This window comes from Elephantulus edwardii, unplaced genomic scaffold (assembly GCF_000299155.1).
Source record: "Elephantulus edwardii isolate Elephantulus edwardi_28Jun2011 unplaced genomic scaffold, EleEdw1.0 scaffold00207, whole genome shotgun sequence".
Lineage (NCBI taxonomy): Eukaryota > Metazoa > Chordata > Mammalia > Macroscelidea > Macroscelididae > Elephantulus > Elephantulus edwardii.
This window is the reverse complement of record NW_006399957.1, coordinates 60,237-75,822: the sequence shown is the minus strand read 5'-3', so window position 1 is coordinate 75,822 and position 15,586 is coordinate 60,237. Positions and strand designations below refer to the sequence as shown.

The 15,586-nt window shown below is 48.6% G+C and overlaps 1 protein-coding gene and 1 pseudogene across 1 annotated transcript in view; one reads left to right on the top strand and one right to left on the bottom strand.

The window, feature by feature from the left end:
* The first annotated feature begins 3,032 nt into the window (after nucleotides 1-3,032).
* Nucleotides 3,033-4,571, top strand: LOC102871549 (annotated as a pseudogene).
* A 5,729-nt stretch (nucleotides 4,572-10,300) lies between these two features.
* Nucleotides 10,301-15,586, bottom strand: part of PARD6G (par-6 family cell polarity regulator gamma) — a 49,948-nt gene continuing 44,662 nt past the window's right edge. Inside the window, exon 3 of the mRNA XM_006897222.1 lies at nucleotides 10,301-11,148. Within this exon, the coding sequence (XP_006897284.1) occupies nucleotides 10,301-11,148 (848 nt within the window). The remainder of the gene's footprint in view (nucleotides 11,149-15,586) is intronic.

Here is a 15,586-nt window from a genome sequence, read left to right as displayed (position 1 = left end):
CTGGGAGGTTCTCCGGCGTTACTGTTTTCTTTAACAAAACACAAATTACAGAAATCCCCAGAGGCGGTGACAAAAGGAGCTTTGGTATGACCCTGGCGAAGGAACCTGCGGCTGTCTGGATTGTGAACATAGACGCCTCTGTGTATGACTGCTTGGCAGTTCTGAGACCACTGTGAAACTTTGTGGGTGTCCGCATCCTCTGTTATAAATTAAAAATGAGAGCTTGTTGAATTTTATTTTTTTTTAACCTATTGTTTGTTCAGAGTATCTATTTTGAATTAAAACTTGTTACATCACTGCAAATAAAACTGTTTACATTATTTTAATAGTTAAAACATTACTATCAGGAATAATCTAAATATGGGAATAAGACACCACAATTATTATTTCAAAACTTACTGACTTCCCAACAAAAAGGCTGAGATAGGTATAGAGATCCCTGTGTCTGGTGGTCTCCCTAGAGGGGGTGAGGGAGGGTATCTGGGTGCTGCCTTCTCCCTCTGTCCGGGTGACTCCCGGCTTCCTGAGCACGGTCCTCATCTTGCACCCAGGGCCTCCCCCAGTGGTGACAAGCAAATGTGTCTGGGTCTCCAGGGGCCAAGTGACCACTGGGGTCAGGGTTCGGCTCTGCAGCTCAGCTACAGGACACCTTTGATGTGATGTCCTGGTTACTGAAAAGTTTTAGGGATTTGATGCGTGCTGAATTTGAGAAAGCACCAGAGAGCTCTAGTAAATGAACTGAATTGGAAATATAGTAGGTGGTAGTTTAGATGGCCATTTAAAAGAAGTCTAGAAAGGAACGAGATCGTTGAGTTCTTATGTTACAAACCTACTTAAAAATATCTTTAATCATACAATGTAGGGGTTACAAACCTACTTAAAAATATCTTTAATCATACAATGTAGGGACAACTTAATACTGCATATTTAGTGTATATAGTTAAAAACATCTAAAGTGTAGCAAACTATTTCCGCTTCTCTGAATTCTGTTACCTTTCTCCCCATTCCTTTTAGTGTGAAGATTACTTGGGTTGTGAATGTCTGATGTGCCTGAAACCAGCAGTTACATCCTCTGTCCCACATATATCACTGAAAGAAGGGCCAGGGTGTCCCACCGCATCCCTCTCATCCTACCCATCCTGGGTTCCAGACTTGGGCTGCAGAGATGGTGGGAGGGGCTGGCAGTGGCAGATGGCAAAGTACCCTCACTACTGGCCAGGAACGGGTGTGGGTGCTGTGGACTAGCTATGCTGGTTAGGAGCAGCAGAAGACTTCCGTTTACCTCAGCTGTGTCCCTTGCTCCGTATCATTGCATCACAAGGCAGGTGTCGTACTCCTGGGGACCGCTAGAAGAAGGCAGAGTGGGTGCCATTGGTGGCCAGGAGCCACGGAGTCCTCAGTGCCCACAGTACCAGCAACACAGTGTGACATGATGCTGTGCTGGAATGTGTATCAAAACCACTGTGGTATTATACTGAAGATGTCTATCTAGAAGTGCTGCTTAATATTTTGGGGTGGTTTTTTGTTTCATAGAAAAAGGTACTGTATACATATCATTTACTGTCCACTGTTTGTTCTGTAAAAATAGACCGTTATGTGGCTTGGACATTGGTTGGGCATGGCAGTCCCAGGTGCATTGGTCCTGGAGCTGCTGTGGGGAGGGACCCACACCCAGGCCCACCTGCTGTGGCAGCGTTCTCTGCTGAGCCAGTGGTCAGTCAGACCACCTTGCCCTGGAGAACCTTCCCAGGGAGGGACCTGTGAGTGTACCTTTTCCATCTGCATGTTGCATTTTCACATAAGCAAATGCAGGGACTAGATCCCACCTCTAACCCTAAACTGTGGAATTCGGAGCCCTGGGCTGGGGATTAGACCTGGACTAGGTGCCTTCTAAGAGCATTGCCCAGCAGCTGGGCAAGAGTGAGGTTCTGACAGGAGGATCTGGCATCCCAGCCCTCAGCAGGTGCCTCGACCCATGGACACGTGTTTACAAGTTGTCCAAAACATACACTTGTCCCACACACTAAGACAAGCACTTTGTCTTCAATGAGCCGGCTGAGTGGCAGACTCAGATGCAGATCTTTATGAAAACCCTGACTGGCAAGGCCGTCACTCTTGAGGTCAAGCCCAGTGACATCATGGAGAATGTGAAAGCCGAAATCCAAGACGAGGAGGGCATCTTGCCTCACAAGCAGCATCTGATATTTGTGGGCAGATAGAATATGTCCTTCCACTAACTGACAAGATGATCTGCTGCAAGTGTTTGGCTTGCCTGCAGCCCAGTGCTGTCAGTTGTTGCAAGAAGATTGGGCATACCCAACAATCTGCACCCCAAGAAGGTCAAACAAGAGCCCCCTTCTTCATTTCCTCCCTTGCCTCTTGCAGGTGGCCTCCTGAGCCCCTTGGCTCTGGGCCTTCAATAAAGTCTTTAATTGGGGGGGGGGGGTGAGGAGAGAAGACAATCACTTGATAGGAACCATACTAAACTCCCAATGAACACACTTTCAACCAAAAGATAGACATGAGAACTGAATTGGTCTAAGTCCAGGGATGGGCTGCTTCTCAAAGTAGCAGTTTGATCCTTCCACTTGAGGAATTTAGAGAGGGAGAAAAGAAAAGCCTTGGCCACAAACTAGTTGTTACCAGGTTAGAAAACTCCCTTTGTTTTAAAGTAAGTCTTCCCATGAAATAATATCAGCTTCATAGGAAATTCTGGTGGCATAGTCCATAGAAAGGTGTGCTAATAACTTAAACGTTGCTCTTGTGTAAAAAGGTGAGCAGTATCCTAGGAAATTTTCAACCTCTGAAAACCCACTGGGGGTTGGACAGGACTAAGTTCTGACTTGATCGCAATGAGTTTAAAGAGTTTGATCAGCTATTAACCGCAGCAGAAATGAGCTAAACGTGTTACTGTTTGGTGTTAAAATGCATGGTTTCGGGCTGGGAATCCGGGAACGGCCGGACTTGGGAGGGTGACCCTCGGCCCGAGAACTGCAAGGAAATGCTGACCTGAGTGAGCCCAGGACCCTGGCATGGAGTTCTTGACAGTCACCCCCGTTTCTTCGAGGCCTCCAGCCATGGACTTGGAAGAGCCAGGGGCCACTCTGGCACCCTCTCAGGACCTGGCTCCCATCTCCCAGTGGGACCCGGAGACGGGAGCCCCCAGCAGTCTGAGCCAGATGGATTTTGATGAGCCGAGAATCCAGAACCTGGTGCAACAGTTTGAAGCTTTGCCGGGTGACCTGGGGGATCTGTCTGCAGAGGGGCCTCCCTGCCCCCTGCACATCGCCACCGGTCATGGACTGGCCTCTGGGGACCTTGCGGATGCCCACGGGCTCCTGTCCGCCGAGGCTGGACGCGACGACTTGCTGAACCTTTTGCGTTGTGACGAGTGTTCACCTTCCCAGCCTTGTCCTCAGGAGTCTCCTGGGCTGCTGCAGTCCCCCAAGGACACAGACGAGGACACAAGTCTTCCGGAATGGGCAGAGGGAACCTGTGCCGGGCAGGATGGCAGTCGGAGCTCAGGCAGCTCTCCGGAGCTCTGGCTGGAGACATCGCCTCTGGTCAGGCCTGAGGAGACGCCTGCCAGCGCCCAGGCCCCCGCAGGGGAGACGCAGCCCATGACAGAGATGGACCTCTTCATCTCCACCAAGCGGATCAAGGTTTTGACTGCTGACTCCCAGGAAGCCATGATGGACCACGCGCTGCAGACCATCTCGTACTTCGCCGACATCGGCAGCGTGCTGGTGCTGATGGCCTGGCGGCAGCAGGCCCAGAGACCTGCACCCCAGGACCGCGACCACCCACCCTGCAGGATGCTCGGCCATGTCTTCCACTCTGAGGATGCCCAGCTCATCGCGCAGGCCATTGGCCAGGCCTTTGCCGTGGCCTACAGCCAGTTCCTGCGGGAGAGCGGCATTGAGCCTGGCCAGGCAGCTGCCCGGCTCAGCCAGGCCACCCAGGGGCCCGGCCATCCCCACAACGGGGACCTTGACCACTTCTCCAACAGCGAGAACTGCCGAGAGGTGTGCATCACGAAGCGGCCGGGCGAGGGCCTGGGGGTGCCCCTGGTGGAGTCAGGCTGGGGCTCCCTGCTGCCCACAGCTGTCATTGCCAACCTGCAGCACGGGGGCCCCGCCGAGCGTTCAAGGGTCCTTAGCATCGGGGACCGCCTCGCTGCCATCAATGGGGCCAGCCTGGTGGGGCTGCCCCTGACCGCCTGCCAGGCCGCCGTCTGCGAAGTGAAGCCACAGACATCTGTGACCCTCAGCATTGTCCACTGTCCCCCGGTCACCACCGCCATCATCCGCTGGCCCCACGCCCGTGAGCAGCTGGGCTTCTGCGTGGAGAATGGCATTATCTGCAGTCTGCTCCGGGGTGGCATCGCCGAGCGTGGGGGCGTACGCGTGGGACACCGTATCATTGAGATCAACGGGCAGAGCGTGGTGGCCATGCCGCATGCCCACGTCATCGAGCTGCTCACGGAGGCCCACGATGAGGTCCACATCAAGACGATGCCGGCCGCCACCTACCGCCTGCTCACCGGCCAGGAGCAGCCCGTGTACCTGTGACCCCTGCCCCTCCCCTGCCACTGTGCCTTAGCCTTGCGCCTCCAGTGCCCCGCGTGGCCAGCCAGGGCCCCCAGCACTCTCAGCTCTTGGTGGTTTTCTATGTGAAATATTAAAAGTTTACCCAGTGTGGGGGAAAAATGCATGGTTTCCAGGGTAGTGTGAATTTAACCCCCTTCAATCCCAAAGGGGTTGTGTTTTGAATCCGTCTGTGCTCCACAGAAGGATGGGCAGTCAGTCTCTTGTGTGATTTACTGCTTCTGAAAACCTGCTGAAGGGTTGGGTATAGATTGTTCTGACTCAGTAGCACACAACAGTATGTGCATCAGGATCTGAAAAAGACCCAACAACCTGTGTTACGCAGGTTACACAACCTTGCTTGCTTACTGCAGAAGATCAAAGGCTGTAGCTTTAAATATGGACCATCTCAACATCAAGGAAAAAAAACTCTGTCACTGGGCCAGTGGGCAAAAGATGTAGAAAACATTGTAGTTCTCAAGGATTTCATCTTACCTGGGACCACAATCAACACCCTTGGTAGCAAAAGTCAGGAGACATACAGCATTGGGAAAGCCTGCTGTCGGGGATCTTTCCAAAGTTCTGAAGAGTAATGATGTGTCTGTCAGTTTAAATACCAAGGTGTGCCTGACTCAAGCCAGTGTCTTTCTTCACCTGCAACATGAAGAAAACAAAGGTCTTTATCCTTGGGCAAGTAGGCAACATTGATAATTGGAGGAAAGATTGAAACTGTCAGTGATTTCACCCTACTTAGCTCCACAATCACCAGTTTTAGTACCAGCATTCAGGAGATGGGATGTATTGTTATTGGCAAGCCTGCCTGTCAGGGACCTTTCGAAAATATCGAAGAACAATCATGCCAGTTTGAAGATGAAGCTGTGCCTGTTTCATGCCATAGTCTCTTCAGTCATTTATTATGCATCGGCGAGCTGGACAGTGAATAAGGACAACAAAAGAATTGATGCCTTCGAGTTGTGTTGGAGAAGAGTGCTGAATATCCTGTAGACTGCCAAAAATCCAGATTCATTTCAGAAAAGGCACAACCAGAGTCCTCCTTGGAGGCAAGGATGGTGAAGCTTTGTCTCTCACACTTTGGACATGTTGCTGAGAGAAGCTGTTCCTTCAAAAGGCATGCAATGCTTGGAAAAATGGAGGATCAGTGAGTTATATTGACATCGTGACTGCAGCAATGGGCTCAAGTATATCAGAGATGATAAGGATGGCACAGGATAGGACAGGGTTCATTTCTGTTATTCATAGGATCACTATGAGTCGTACTCAATAGCACCTAACAACGGCATTCAGAAGGCTGGACTTTGTGGAGGAATGTGGCATCAGGATTGGAGGAGACTCATCAACAGTGTACGCTATGTGGATGACACAGTCTTGCTTTCAGAAATTGAGGACCTGAAGCGCTTGCTGCAGAAGGTCAAGGACTGCAGTCTTCAGTATGGATTGAGGTCCACATAAAGAAGACAAAATAGTCTCACCACTGGGCCAGTTGGCACCATAATAGATGGAAAATAGATAGAGGTTAATAATTTCAGCTTGTTTGGTTCCACAATCAACACTCTTGTCACGAGCAGTTAAGAAATCAAGACAAACTGTTCTGAGGAAGGCTGTTGTCAGGGACTTCTCAAAAGGGCTGCAGAAAAATGATGTCTGGAGATTAATGTTAGGCCATGGTCTTCACAATTACTTGCTATGTGTCAGAGAGCTGGACAGTGAATAGAGTTGACATAAGAATTGATGCCTTTGTGTTTTGGTACTGGAGAACAGTATTGAAGGTACCATGGACTATCAAGAGAACAAACAGGTTTATCCTGGAGAGGAAGAAACCAGGCTGCTCCTTGGAGGCAAGGATTTTGAAACTCCCATCTCACATAGTAAGGGCATATGATCAGGAGGGACAAGTCCCTGGAGAAGGACATCATACTTGAAAAGGTAGAGGGATAGTGCAGGAGAGGAAGACCTCAGATGAGATAGATTGGCACAGTAATTGGGCTAATGGGGGTAGGTGTGTCAGAGACAGTGAGACTGGCTCAGGTTAGAGTATAGAGATATTGTACATAGGGCTGCTATGCGTTGCAGGTGACTCAGTGGCACATAACAACAATGCATCTGAGAATTGGACAGTGATTAAGAGTGAAAGAACTGACATCTTAAGATCAGTCTTGGAGAAAGTGCAGCCATAGTGCTCCTTAGAGGCAAGGATGGTGAAGCTTTGTCTCCTATACTTTGTTGTGAGGAGGCTGTTCCCTGAAAAGGGACATCATGATTGTAAAGGTGGAAGTTCAGCAAAAGATAAGATGACCCTCAACAAGTTGTAGTGCTGACAAGCAAGGACAAAGCGTAGTCTTGTGAAGGAGGTACTCCCCAAATCACACTCCTGTACCTCACTCAGGCTGTGTAATGGCCAGAACGATTGCTTTTAAACACGAACTCTGTAAAGGTCTATAAGAAAAGATAGTTTCAGAATAGTCATGGTATTTTCAGTTGAATCCTGTGCACTTGAAATTTGGATAAGGAATAAAGAACAAGAAGATTGATGCCTTTGAATTGTGTTGTTGGTGAGGAGTATTGAATAGAACATGTGCTGCCCGAAGAACAAATCAATCTTGAAGGAGGTGCTCCTAAGAGGCAAGGATGGTAAAACTCTGTTTCATTAACTTTGGGCCTATTTTCAGAAGGAACTAGTGCTTTGAGAGAGCCACCATCGTGGGAAAGACGAGAATCCACGCAAGAGAGGATGACACTCGGCGAGATGAACTGGCATAATGACTGCACAGTAGGCTTGAACAGCCGTACAGACATGTTCTTGTGTATAAATGTGTAATTTAGAGTTGTTAAGTGTCGTCGAGTCGTAGGCGACTCAAAGCAACCCAATGAAGGAAAGTCCTCAACACTTGTGCGACTTTCATCCTCTCTCCAGGTTCATAGGGTTTCCGGAGTCAAGCTATTACGGAAGTGGTTGCCATTCCTGCTTCCAAGCTAGTTTTAATCCGGGGGCGGGGGGAGGGGGGCGAGGGAAGGGCTCCACCAAACACTGTCTGCCATGGGTAACCATTAATGCGCTTGACACATCAGTGTCACAGTCACAGCAACTATGAGTTACCTTTGTACGGCAAGTGGACACACCAGGGCTATATGACCTAGAAAAATGTTTGAACAAAAACAATGAAAGACCATTTTACCTGCGGCCCTCAGGCCCTTCAGTATTTTACCATTCGGGACGCCCAAGTGCTGGTAAACTCTGGGCCAGAGACCCCCAGTTCATCCGGCAAGTTCGCTCTGCCAACCCCCACTTGGGGCAAAAAGACCAGCACAAGCACCCGGAGCCTTCGATACCTGCCTCTCCTCAAGAAGCCAGAGGCTGCATGCAGCTGACACCAAGTCTCCCAAGACACTAGGTGTGGCCTGACATTTTAGTATTTTACCTAAATAATAAAAACGGAATTTAGAATTAGTTATGATAAATTCTATTTTCTAGGGAGTTTTAAACTGTCTTATAGTTTAAAATTAATGATGTGAAGTCAAGGGAGCTCTGGTGGCCTAGTGGCAAGAAGCTGCACTGCAGTCCCAGAGATTTGCAGTTCCAATCCATCAGATGCTCTGCTGGAAAAGGAGGGGCAATCTCCTGTAGCATTCAGGTCTAATTTGAAGGTACACACACACACACACACACAATTTTGGCGAGCTCTGGTGGCCTAGAGGCAAGAAGCTGCACTGCAATCTCAGAGCTACACAGTTCAAATCCACCAGGTGCTCTGCAGGAGAAGGAGGAACAGATCTGATTTGACGGTACACACAAAAAACCAATGAAATAAAATTTAAAAAAAAAAAATCATGATGTGAAGTCTACTTACATTTCCTTAAATGAAGCTCTTTTCCATTGTCTATCACCTAGTGTTTCTTCTACAAAATGAAGAGGAATGACAAAATACGGCACAAGGTTGAAGTTGCTCTCTCTCCATTATTTGTACTGACATTCTCTATTTATTTCAAAAAATCAAAACAAAACCCCAACTGAAATATATCCTGTATTTTTTTAAAAATCCAAAACAAGTTTTTATTCTTTGATATATAAAACCAGGAAACTTTAATACATAGTAAACACAGTATGTTTGTTTTTAAGAAGAAAATGGCACAGTACAGACGGCTCAAGAAACACACTCAAGCCATTCATTCTTAACTTCCAGAATTAGGAACAGGAATGTACAAGCATTAGAGCAAGACTGTCTTTCCTTTAAAAATTTATTCACATTTGCTTAACAAATTAAAGCAGTAAGAAACAGAACTTTCCTTCTTGATAGCAGACCTAGTTATTAGTAAGATGCTGAAACCATGACAGTAAAAATAACTTATTACAAGGACATGCCTTTGAATTGTGCTCGAGAAGAGTATTGAATATGCCATGAACTGCTAGGAGAACAAACAGGTTTGACCTAGAGAGGGTGAAACCAGGCTGCATGTTAAGAGGCAAGGATTTTGAAGCTCCATCTGACATACTTTGGGCCTGTTGCAAGGAGAGACCAGTCCTTGGAGAGGGACATTATGCTTGGGAGGGTGGAGGGACAGCACAAGGGAGAAAGACCCTGCATGAGACAGACTGACTCAGTGACTGGGGTAATGGGGGTAGGTGTGTCAGAGACAATAAGGTTGTCTCCAGATAGAGCAGCATTCAGAGGTGAAGTACATAGGGTTACTATGTGTTATCAGCGACTTGATGGCATGTAAGAAGGACTCGTGGCAGAAATGAAGTCTTAGTTTTGGCTTGATAATACTTAGTTAAGAGCATGTCTTGGTGTCAGATCAGACACTGCCATCTCACCAGTGCCCTGAAGTTTGGGGGGCTTGAGTCCTCACTGACCAAGGAGGAGCACTGGAGTAGGTCACCAACCTACTGAGCAAAGGTGTAGCAACCACAGCTATGCAAAGATGATGCTCTCCGAAAGAAGGAAAAGAGCAAAAAGAAAATTTTGGGGACACAGTTTTGGATGGTGCTCTGGAGGCAGTCTTCAATGGATCTAGGGAAGCTTTAGTTGGTCAACATTTAGTTATCAGTGTGTGTAAATAAAACATTTCCTTCCTTGACATTGTAGTCAAACATAAAAATACAGTTCATACAAAATGCCACTGGGGCAGAATAAGCACCTGCAGGGACATATGGGGGATAGATCTGGTTCACCTTTTAAGGCAATACATGCACCACCTCCTGGCATGTGATGACACCTCATCTCACCACTGTGCCACTTGGCATCCTCCAGCCATGTCCTCTCTAATGTTGCAGTCAGGAGTTGATGACTGAAGGAAGTACTTGAAAGCATCAGTTTTAAGATCTAAGGGAAATTTTTTTCTAAATATGGCCAGATCCTTTGTCCAGTTTACAAAGCTGCCAGGAAATGCATATGGTGCCAACATGACCCTGGAACATTTGTGGAGAAATCCAGCAAAAATAGTCTTTTCTAGCCAGTGAGTGAAAATGAAGGAAAGGGCTGTTGGAGGAGGAGGATAAACAAAGAGGCCAGTAGAAGATGCAATTACTTCTCCTACTTTATAATTGAAATACAAATGTAAAAATATTTCCCTGTGGTAACTGGACTGGCAGTTCTAGCCGTGTCTGGGCACACTCTGTACAGTGGGCCCGGCTTGTTAGAGTGGCTGCCGGCCCGGTAGAGAGTGACCACTGGCCTGCTAGAGTGACCACTGGCCTACTAGAGAGTGACTGCAGGCCCATGCTCCTCCACACCCCCTGGAGGCAGCGCCAGACTGTGCCGGGGGTCAGCTTTAAGGGAGCTCAACAGTCTGTGGATGCTGCCATTGGCTTCACGACCCGAGCTGCAGAGGGCGAGGTCTCTGGTCAGCCGCTGGGCCAGGCCAGTGCCGTTGACACGGGTCAGGCTGCCTAGCTGTGTCCGGGGTGTGGGTGGGGGCTCCAGTGCGCCCTCAATGACAATGTCCGCCTCCTCGTCACTCTCCATCTCGTCCGGGTGAAAGTTCTGTAGCACGTGCGCCGGGGGCAGGCTATGCGGGCTGGCCGTGCTGTCAGTGGACTGGCCGGAGCTGCCGGATGTGCGACTGCTGCGTACCACATTGTTGCGCTGGTTGGCTGGCTTGACGGTGATGATGAGGTTGTGGCTGTTGGCGATCATCATGTCTGTGGCCTGGTCCAGCGTCTTGCCTGCCACCTCGATGCCATTCACCTCCAGCACCTCGTCGTTGACAGCCAGCAACCCAGTGCTCTCAGCGAGACCACCAGGCACCATGCGTGAGATGAAGATGCCCGGGACCTTCTCTAGGCCCTGCGCGGTCACCCGCACGCTGGTGCCATCCCGGATGTAGAAGCCCAGTGGCTTCTCGCAGCCATGCCGGTACAGTCTCACCCTGCGGTGTGTTTCGGGCAGGATGTCCACGTCGATGATGGAGGACACAGGTCGGAAGTCGCGCGGCAGGCCGATGGCAGGGGGCGTGCGGCGGCGCAGGCCCTCCTCTCGCAGAGCGGCCAGCATGCGCCTCTTCCTGGACAGTGCGCCTGCCCCGAAGCTGCAGCCATCTGCCTCTTCTGCAAGCCCAAAGAAAACAACAGTTAGGGGCACTCGGCAGGGGGCTTCACCTTCCCTGCGTAGCATCAAGGATCTTTCCAACCCTTGTGTGTGATAGGATTGTATGCAAACACACGAGAGTCAGACAGTGAGAATGGAGATGGTCTGAGCCTCACACAGCCCTTGTCGGGCTCACCCTTCTGTGAACGCTTGCCAGGATCCAGCTGGCCCTCAGCAGCCATATGCTCTGATTACGTGTCTTTTGCCAAAGCCCTCGAGGTGCCCTGTGGTCATTTCTAAGGGCAGGGTGGTCAAGTCTTTCTCCACCGAACCGTTGGTTCATTAGAACCACAAACCTTGCTTAGCAGCTGAATTCTTAACTCTTAAGCCACTAGGGCTTCTTGATTAAAGAGGCTGGAGTGAGGTCAACAAAGACAGCCGACTGAGGGTCCTGTGGCTCAGGAGCTCCAGGACCTACCCTGAGACCTGGCCAGAAGGTGGACCTCAGTCATGGCAGGCAGGACATGGCTTGGGTGCCTGGGAGTTTGACCTTATCAGTCTCAGAGAAGTCGTGGCACGTGTAAGAGAGAGATAGTTCTGATCAAGGTAAGGAGAGTCCTTTCCTATATAGAGTGTGAAGTGTCTGCAGACCAAGCACTCAGTGTGACTCCAAGGTGTTCCTCAATGCCACATGTGGACAGTTAGCCACGCTTGCTCATATGTGGTATTGCTGCTGGTGTGTACTACAAAACAGAGTGCTGGCTGGCTACATGCAGTGCCACTGGGGAGTCAAGGAGGGGAGCCCCCACGCCAAAGAAGCTTCACACTCCCTGAACTCTGATGAAGCTGTTCAGACCCCCCTCTGTGAAGACAACAGGCCTCCTTTGGGTGCCTGCCCAGGGTGGCTCTGCCCTCCTTACAATGCTCTCACTCAGGTGAGTGATGCAGCAAGAGTGCTCTTTGTGGGCAAGGATGGCAAAGCTTCGTTCCACATACGCTGGGCATGTTGCTAGGAGGGGTTGTTTCTTGGAGAGGGACTTCATGCTTGGAAAGGTACAGGGTCAACAAAAGAGAGGACAGAATTTAGGTCTGTTATTCACAGGGTTGCTGAGTTGTACTGGACTCAGTGGATGCATAACCAGCACCACCTTTACCTCGGTTCACTGGGAAAATAGTTTGGAGCATCTCCCCTAACCCCCACCCTGAAGAGTTCCTTTGGAGGGAGGCTACCCTGAGTGTTTGCTCACGCTTCCCAGGTGGATTGACATTTTTTGAGTAACCTGTTAATGACTTGATGGTTTAATACTTAGTAGCTCAGATCTGAGTTGAGAGAAAACTGAGGATAGGATGAACTCTGGTCTGGTAAAGGAGGCCCCACCTTGTAACTGACAAGGATCAGGGTATAGAAATAGCTGAAATGCAAACATTTTCAGAGGTCTGGTTGGGAGATGCTAGCTGAGATCTTAGGCTGGCTACATAATAGACAAGTGGGAGTTAGGTGGCCCCAGGCTGGCTGTGAACAGAGACCCTGATGACAGGCCAGATGGCAAAGAGCAACTGCTTAGAGCTGAATAGGCTGCTACACTGGCTGTGAGGTTGGCCAGTGGCAGAGAGGCTGATGGCAGGCAGTCCAACAGTGTGGAGGAGACCTGGACAGAAGAGAAGGCAGCTTCCCAATGGAATGAGCTGGTCAGCAAAGATCCTACTGCTAACCAGCAGACACCTGCGTGTACTGATGCTCATCCTAAGATGTTGCTATGGTTTCACTGTTGTGCCTGATCTCCAGTTACTTTCCTAAGAACCACACAGATTTGTACAGTTGGTGGGTTTGGTGCAATGAATTTCTAACCTCAGAGAAGTAGAGTTCACAATGAGGGCAGAGAGCAGCTCTTGCCAGAAATGATAAGAGAAATAGAAAGGCAGAGGCATACCTGACAGCTGCCTCATAGGAACCAGGTCTGTGTGAGAATAAGATTCTCAGTCTTACTATTCATGAAGTTAGACTCATGATCTAAATTGGGTTAGACCAGATGCCCACCCTCACTCACTTCATGACAGGCTGTGTGGCCCTGGCCCAGTGAGAGCGGTCTGAGAGGACGTGGAGAAATCATCCTCTACATTCCTAGGATTCCAACTCTGGTTTCTAAGATACCATTTTACAATAATAAAAATCATCACAGCGTCTCTGTAAGGCAACATTTAAAATTTTACAATTCTAACAAAGAAGATAATGAAAGGAATTCTAAGTTTTTTAAAGCAAATGCCTGTCCCTCTCTCTCTATTGTCAGATATTTTCACAAAGTTTTAATTATACTTTCTTTTAACATGTTTCAGTGAGGAACTCTGGTGACCTACTGAGTAAGGAATTGTGGTGCCAACCCACCAGCATGCAGTTCAAACCCACCAGCTGCCCAAAGATGGGCAGTCTCCTCCCATCAGCTTCTGAAAACCCACTGGAGGGTCAGCTTGGAGTCAGTTCCAACTTATCAGCATTATAACAACAACTCTGTTTCAATAGAGTGAGAAATAAAAATTTGTCCCAAGAAAACTGTGATGATTATAAGTTTTCATATTAAAGATGATCTGAGAAATTTCCTACACGTCCATCCCCTAATATTATGTGACCTAGTCCACAGTGAGCTGTGCTGCTAACCCGAAGTGGTGTCTCTGTGGTGGTTCGAGTCCACCAACCTCCAAAGGAAAAATATGGGCAACATCTTCACTGCAGTTTGTAGCCTTGGAAACACAGTGGAGGGTCAGTATTAAGTTGGTTCTGTTCTCTGGCCGTGAGTTTGTTTTTAATTTTGTTTGCATGAGAAAAAAAACCCCAAAAGCCCTTTCTCTCTTTGATGAAGCCCCTGGAGTCACAGAATCTGCCTAAATTCTTTCCTGCTTGATCCCAGGCAGAACATCTGATAGGACCGGAACAAAGGGAGGACAGGAGATGAATTAGGGTGGCTGTAGAAGGTAAGGAATGGGGTGAAGGATAGAACTTCAGGGATGGAAGAGGCCATCAGGATGGGAATAAGGACAGGGAAGATCTGAGGGGAGGCATGTGGATGGGTCCACGAAGAAGAGTAGCTGCAGGTTTTGTACAGGTTGTGGGAGTGATAAGGAGGGAGGCTATGTGAGGCGAGTCAGTGAGGACTATTAGGAAGAGCTTTGAAGTGAGAGGAGCAAGGAGGATGAGGAGTGCATGAGGACACACCAACCAGACATTGTCTGGGAAGAGGCCAGATGAGGACGGCTGCTTTGGGAAAAAGGTCCTTCTCATTTTCCAGCAGTGACCTTGATGACCATCTCTCAGTACATGCCACATGTGGGAAGTTCAGAGAGGCCAGCTCCTTTGGGGTCATCAGGAGTGACCCATGAATCACTGAGGTCTCTGAGCCAGGTTCTATCTTCCCTGTAGCTGAGAACGTCCTTCTGGCTGACACCAGCCTAAAGCCTTGGGAGACACCTTTATGCCCTAGTCATCTAGGTTTCAATTGTTGTGTCAGGCATGACACATGACCATATAAAACCATGAGCACTGCCGACCACCTTGGCCTGGGATCTGCTGCCTACTCTACCTAGGGACAAATGGTTTCCAAGCCATTTGTGATGGAACCTGCAGGGCACATCATGAGTGTTCTGTCATCAGAGCCACCACTGTGAAGGCACTATTATGGTTGTCATTGGTCCATCAAACTGGAACTGATGACACTAGTGGGTTCTCAGAGGCTCGAAATTGCATGAGAGGAGAATGCTCATCTTTCCCCCGAGGAACAGCTGATGGATTTGAACTACCTGCTTTTGGGTTGGCAGCACAACTCATTAACACTAGGTTACCAAAGGTCTCTTGAAAGCTGTTGTTGTTTGCTGCCATTGGGTCAGCTAAGACTCATAATGACCCTATGAACAATAAATCTGAATCCTACTCTATCCTGTACCATCCTCACCATCTTTGTCATGTTCAGGTTCACAGTGGGAGTCACTGTGCTGGTCCATCTTGTCGAGGGTCTTCCTCACTTTGTTTTGACCTCCACCTTTCCAAGCATGATGTCTCTCCAAGGATTGTTTCCTTCTGAGAATATATTCAAAATAAGTGATACAACGTTCACTACCCATGCCATTAAGGAGCACTCTGGTTATACTTTCTTTAAGACAAATTTGTTCTTTTGGCAGTCCCTGGACTGCCAATTTAATATTCTTTGCTAATACCACAATTCAAAGCATTGATTCTCCCTCAGTCTTCTTTATTCATTATCCACCTTTCAGATATATAGAAAGCATTAGAAAATACCATGACATAGGTCAGGTGCCCCCTAGTCCTTAAACCAACATCTATTCTCTTCAGCACTTCGGCAAACTCCTTGACAGTGTTTTTTCCAATGCAACACATCTTTGTTTTTCCTGACTCACTCAGCATATCTTAAGCTCAAGGAACTGAAGAACAAATTCAAACCTCGAGTTGCT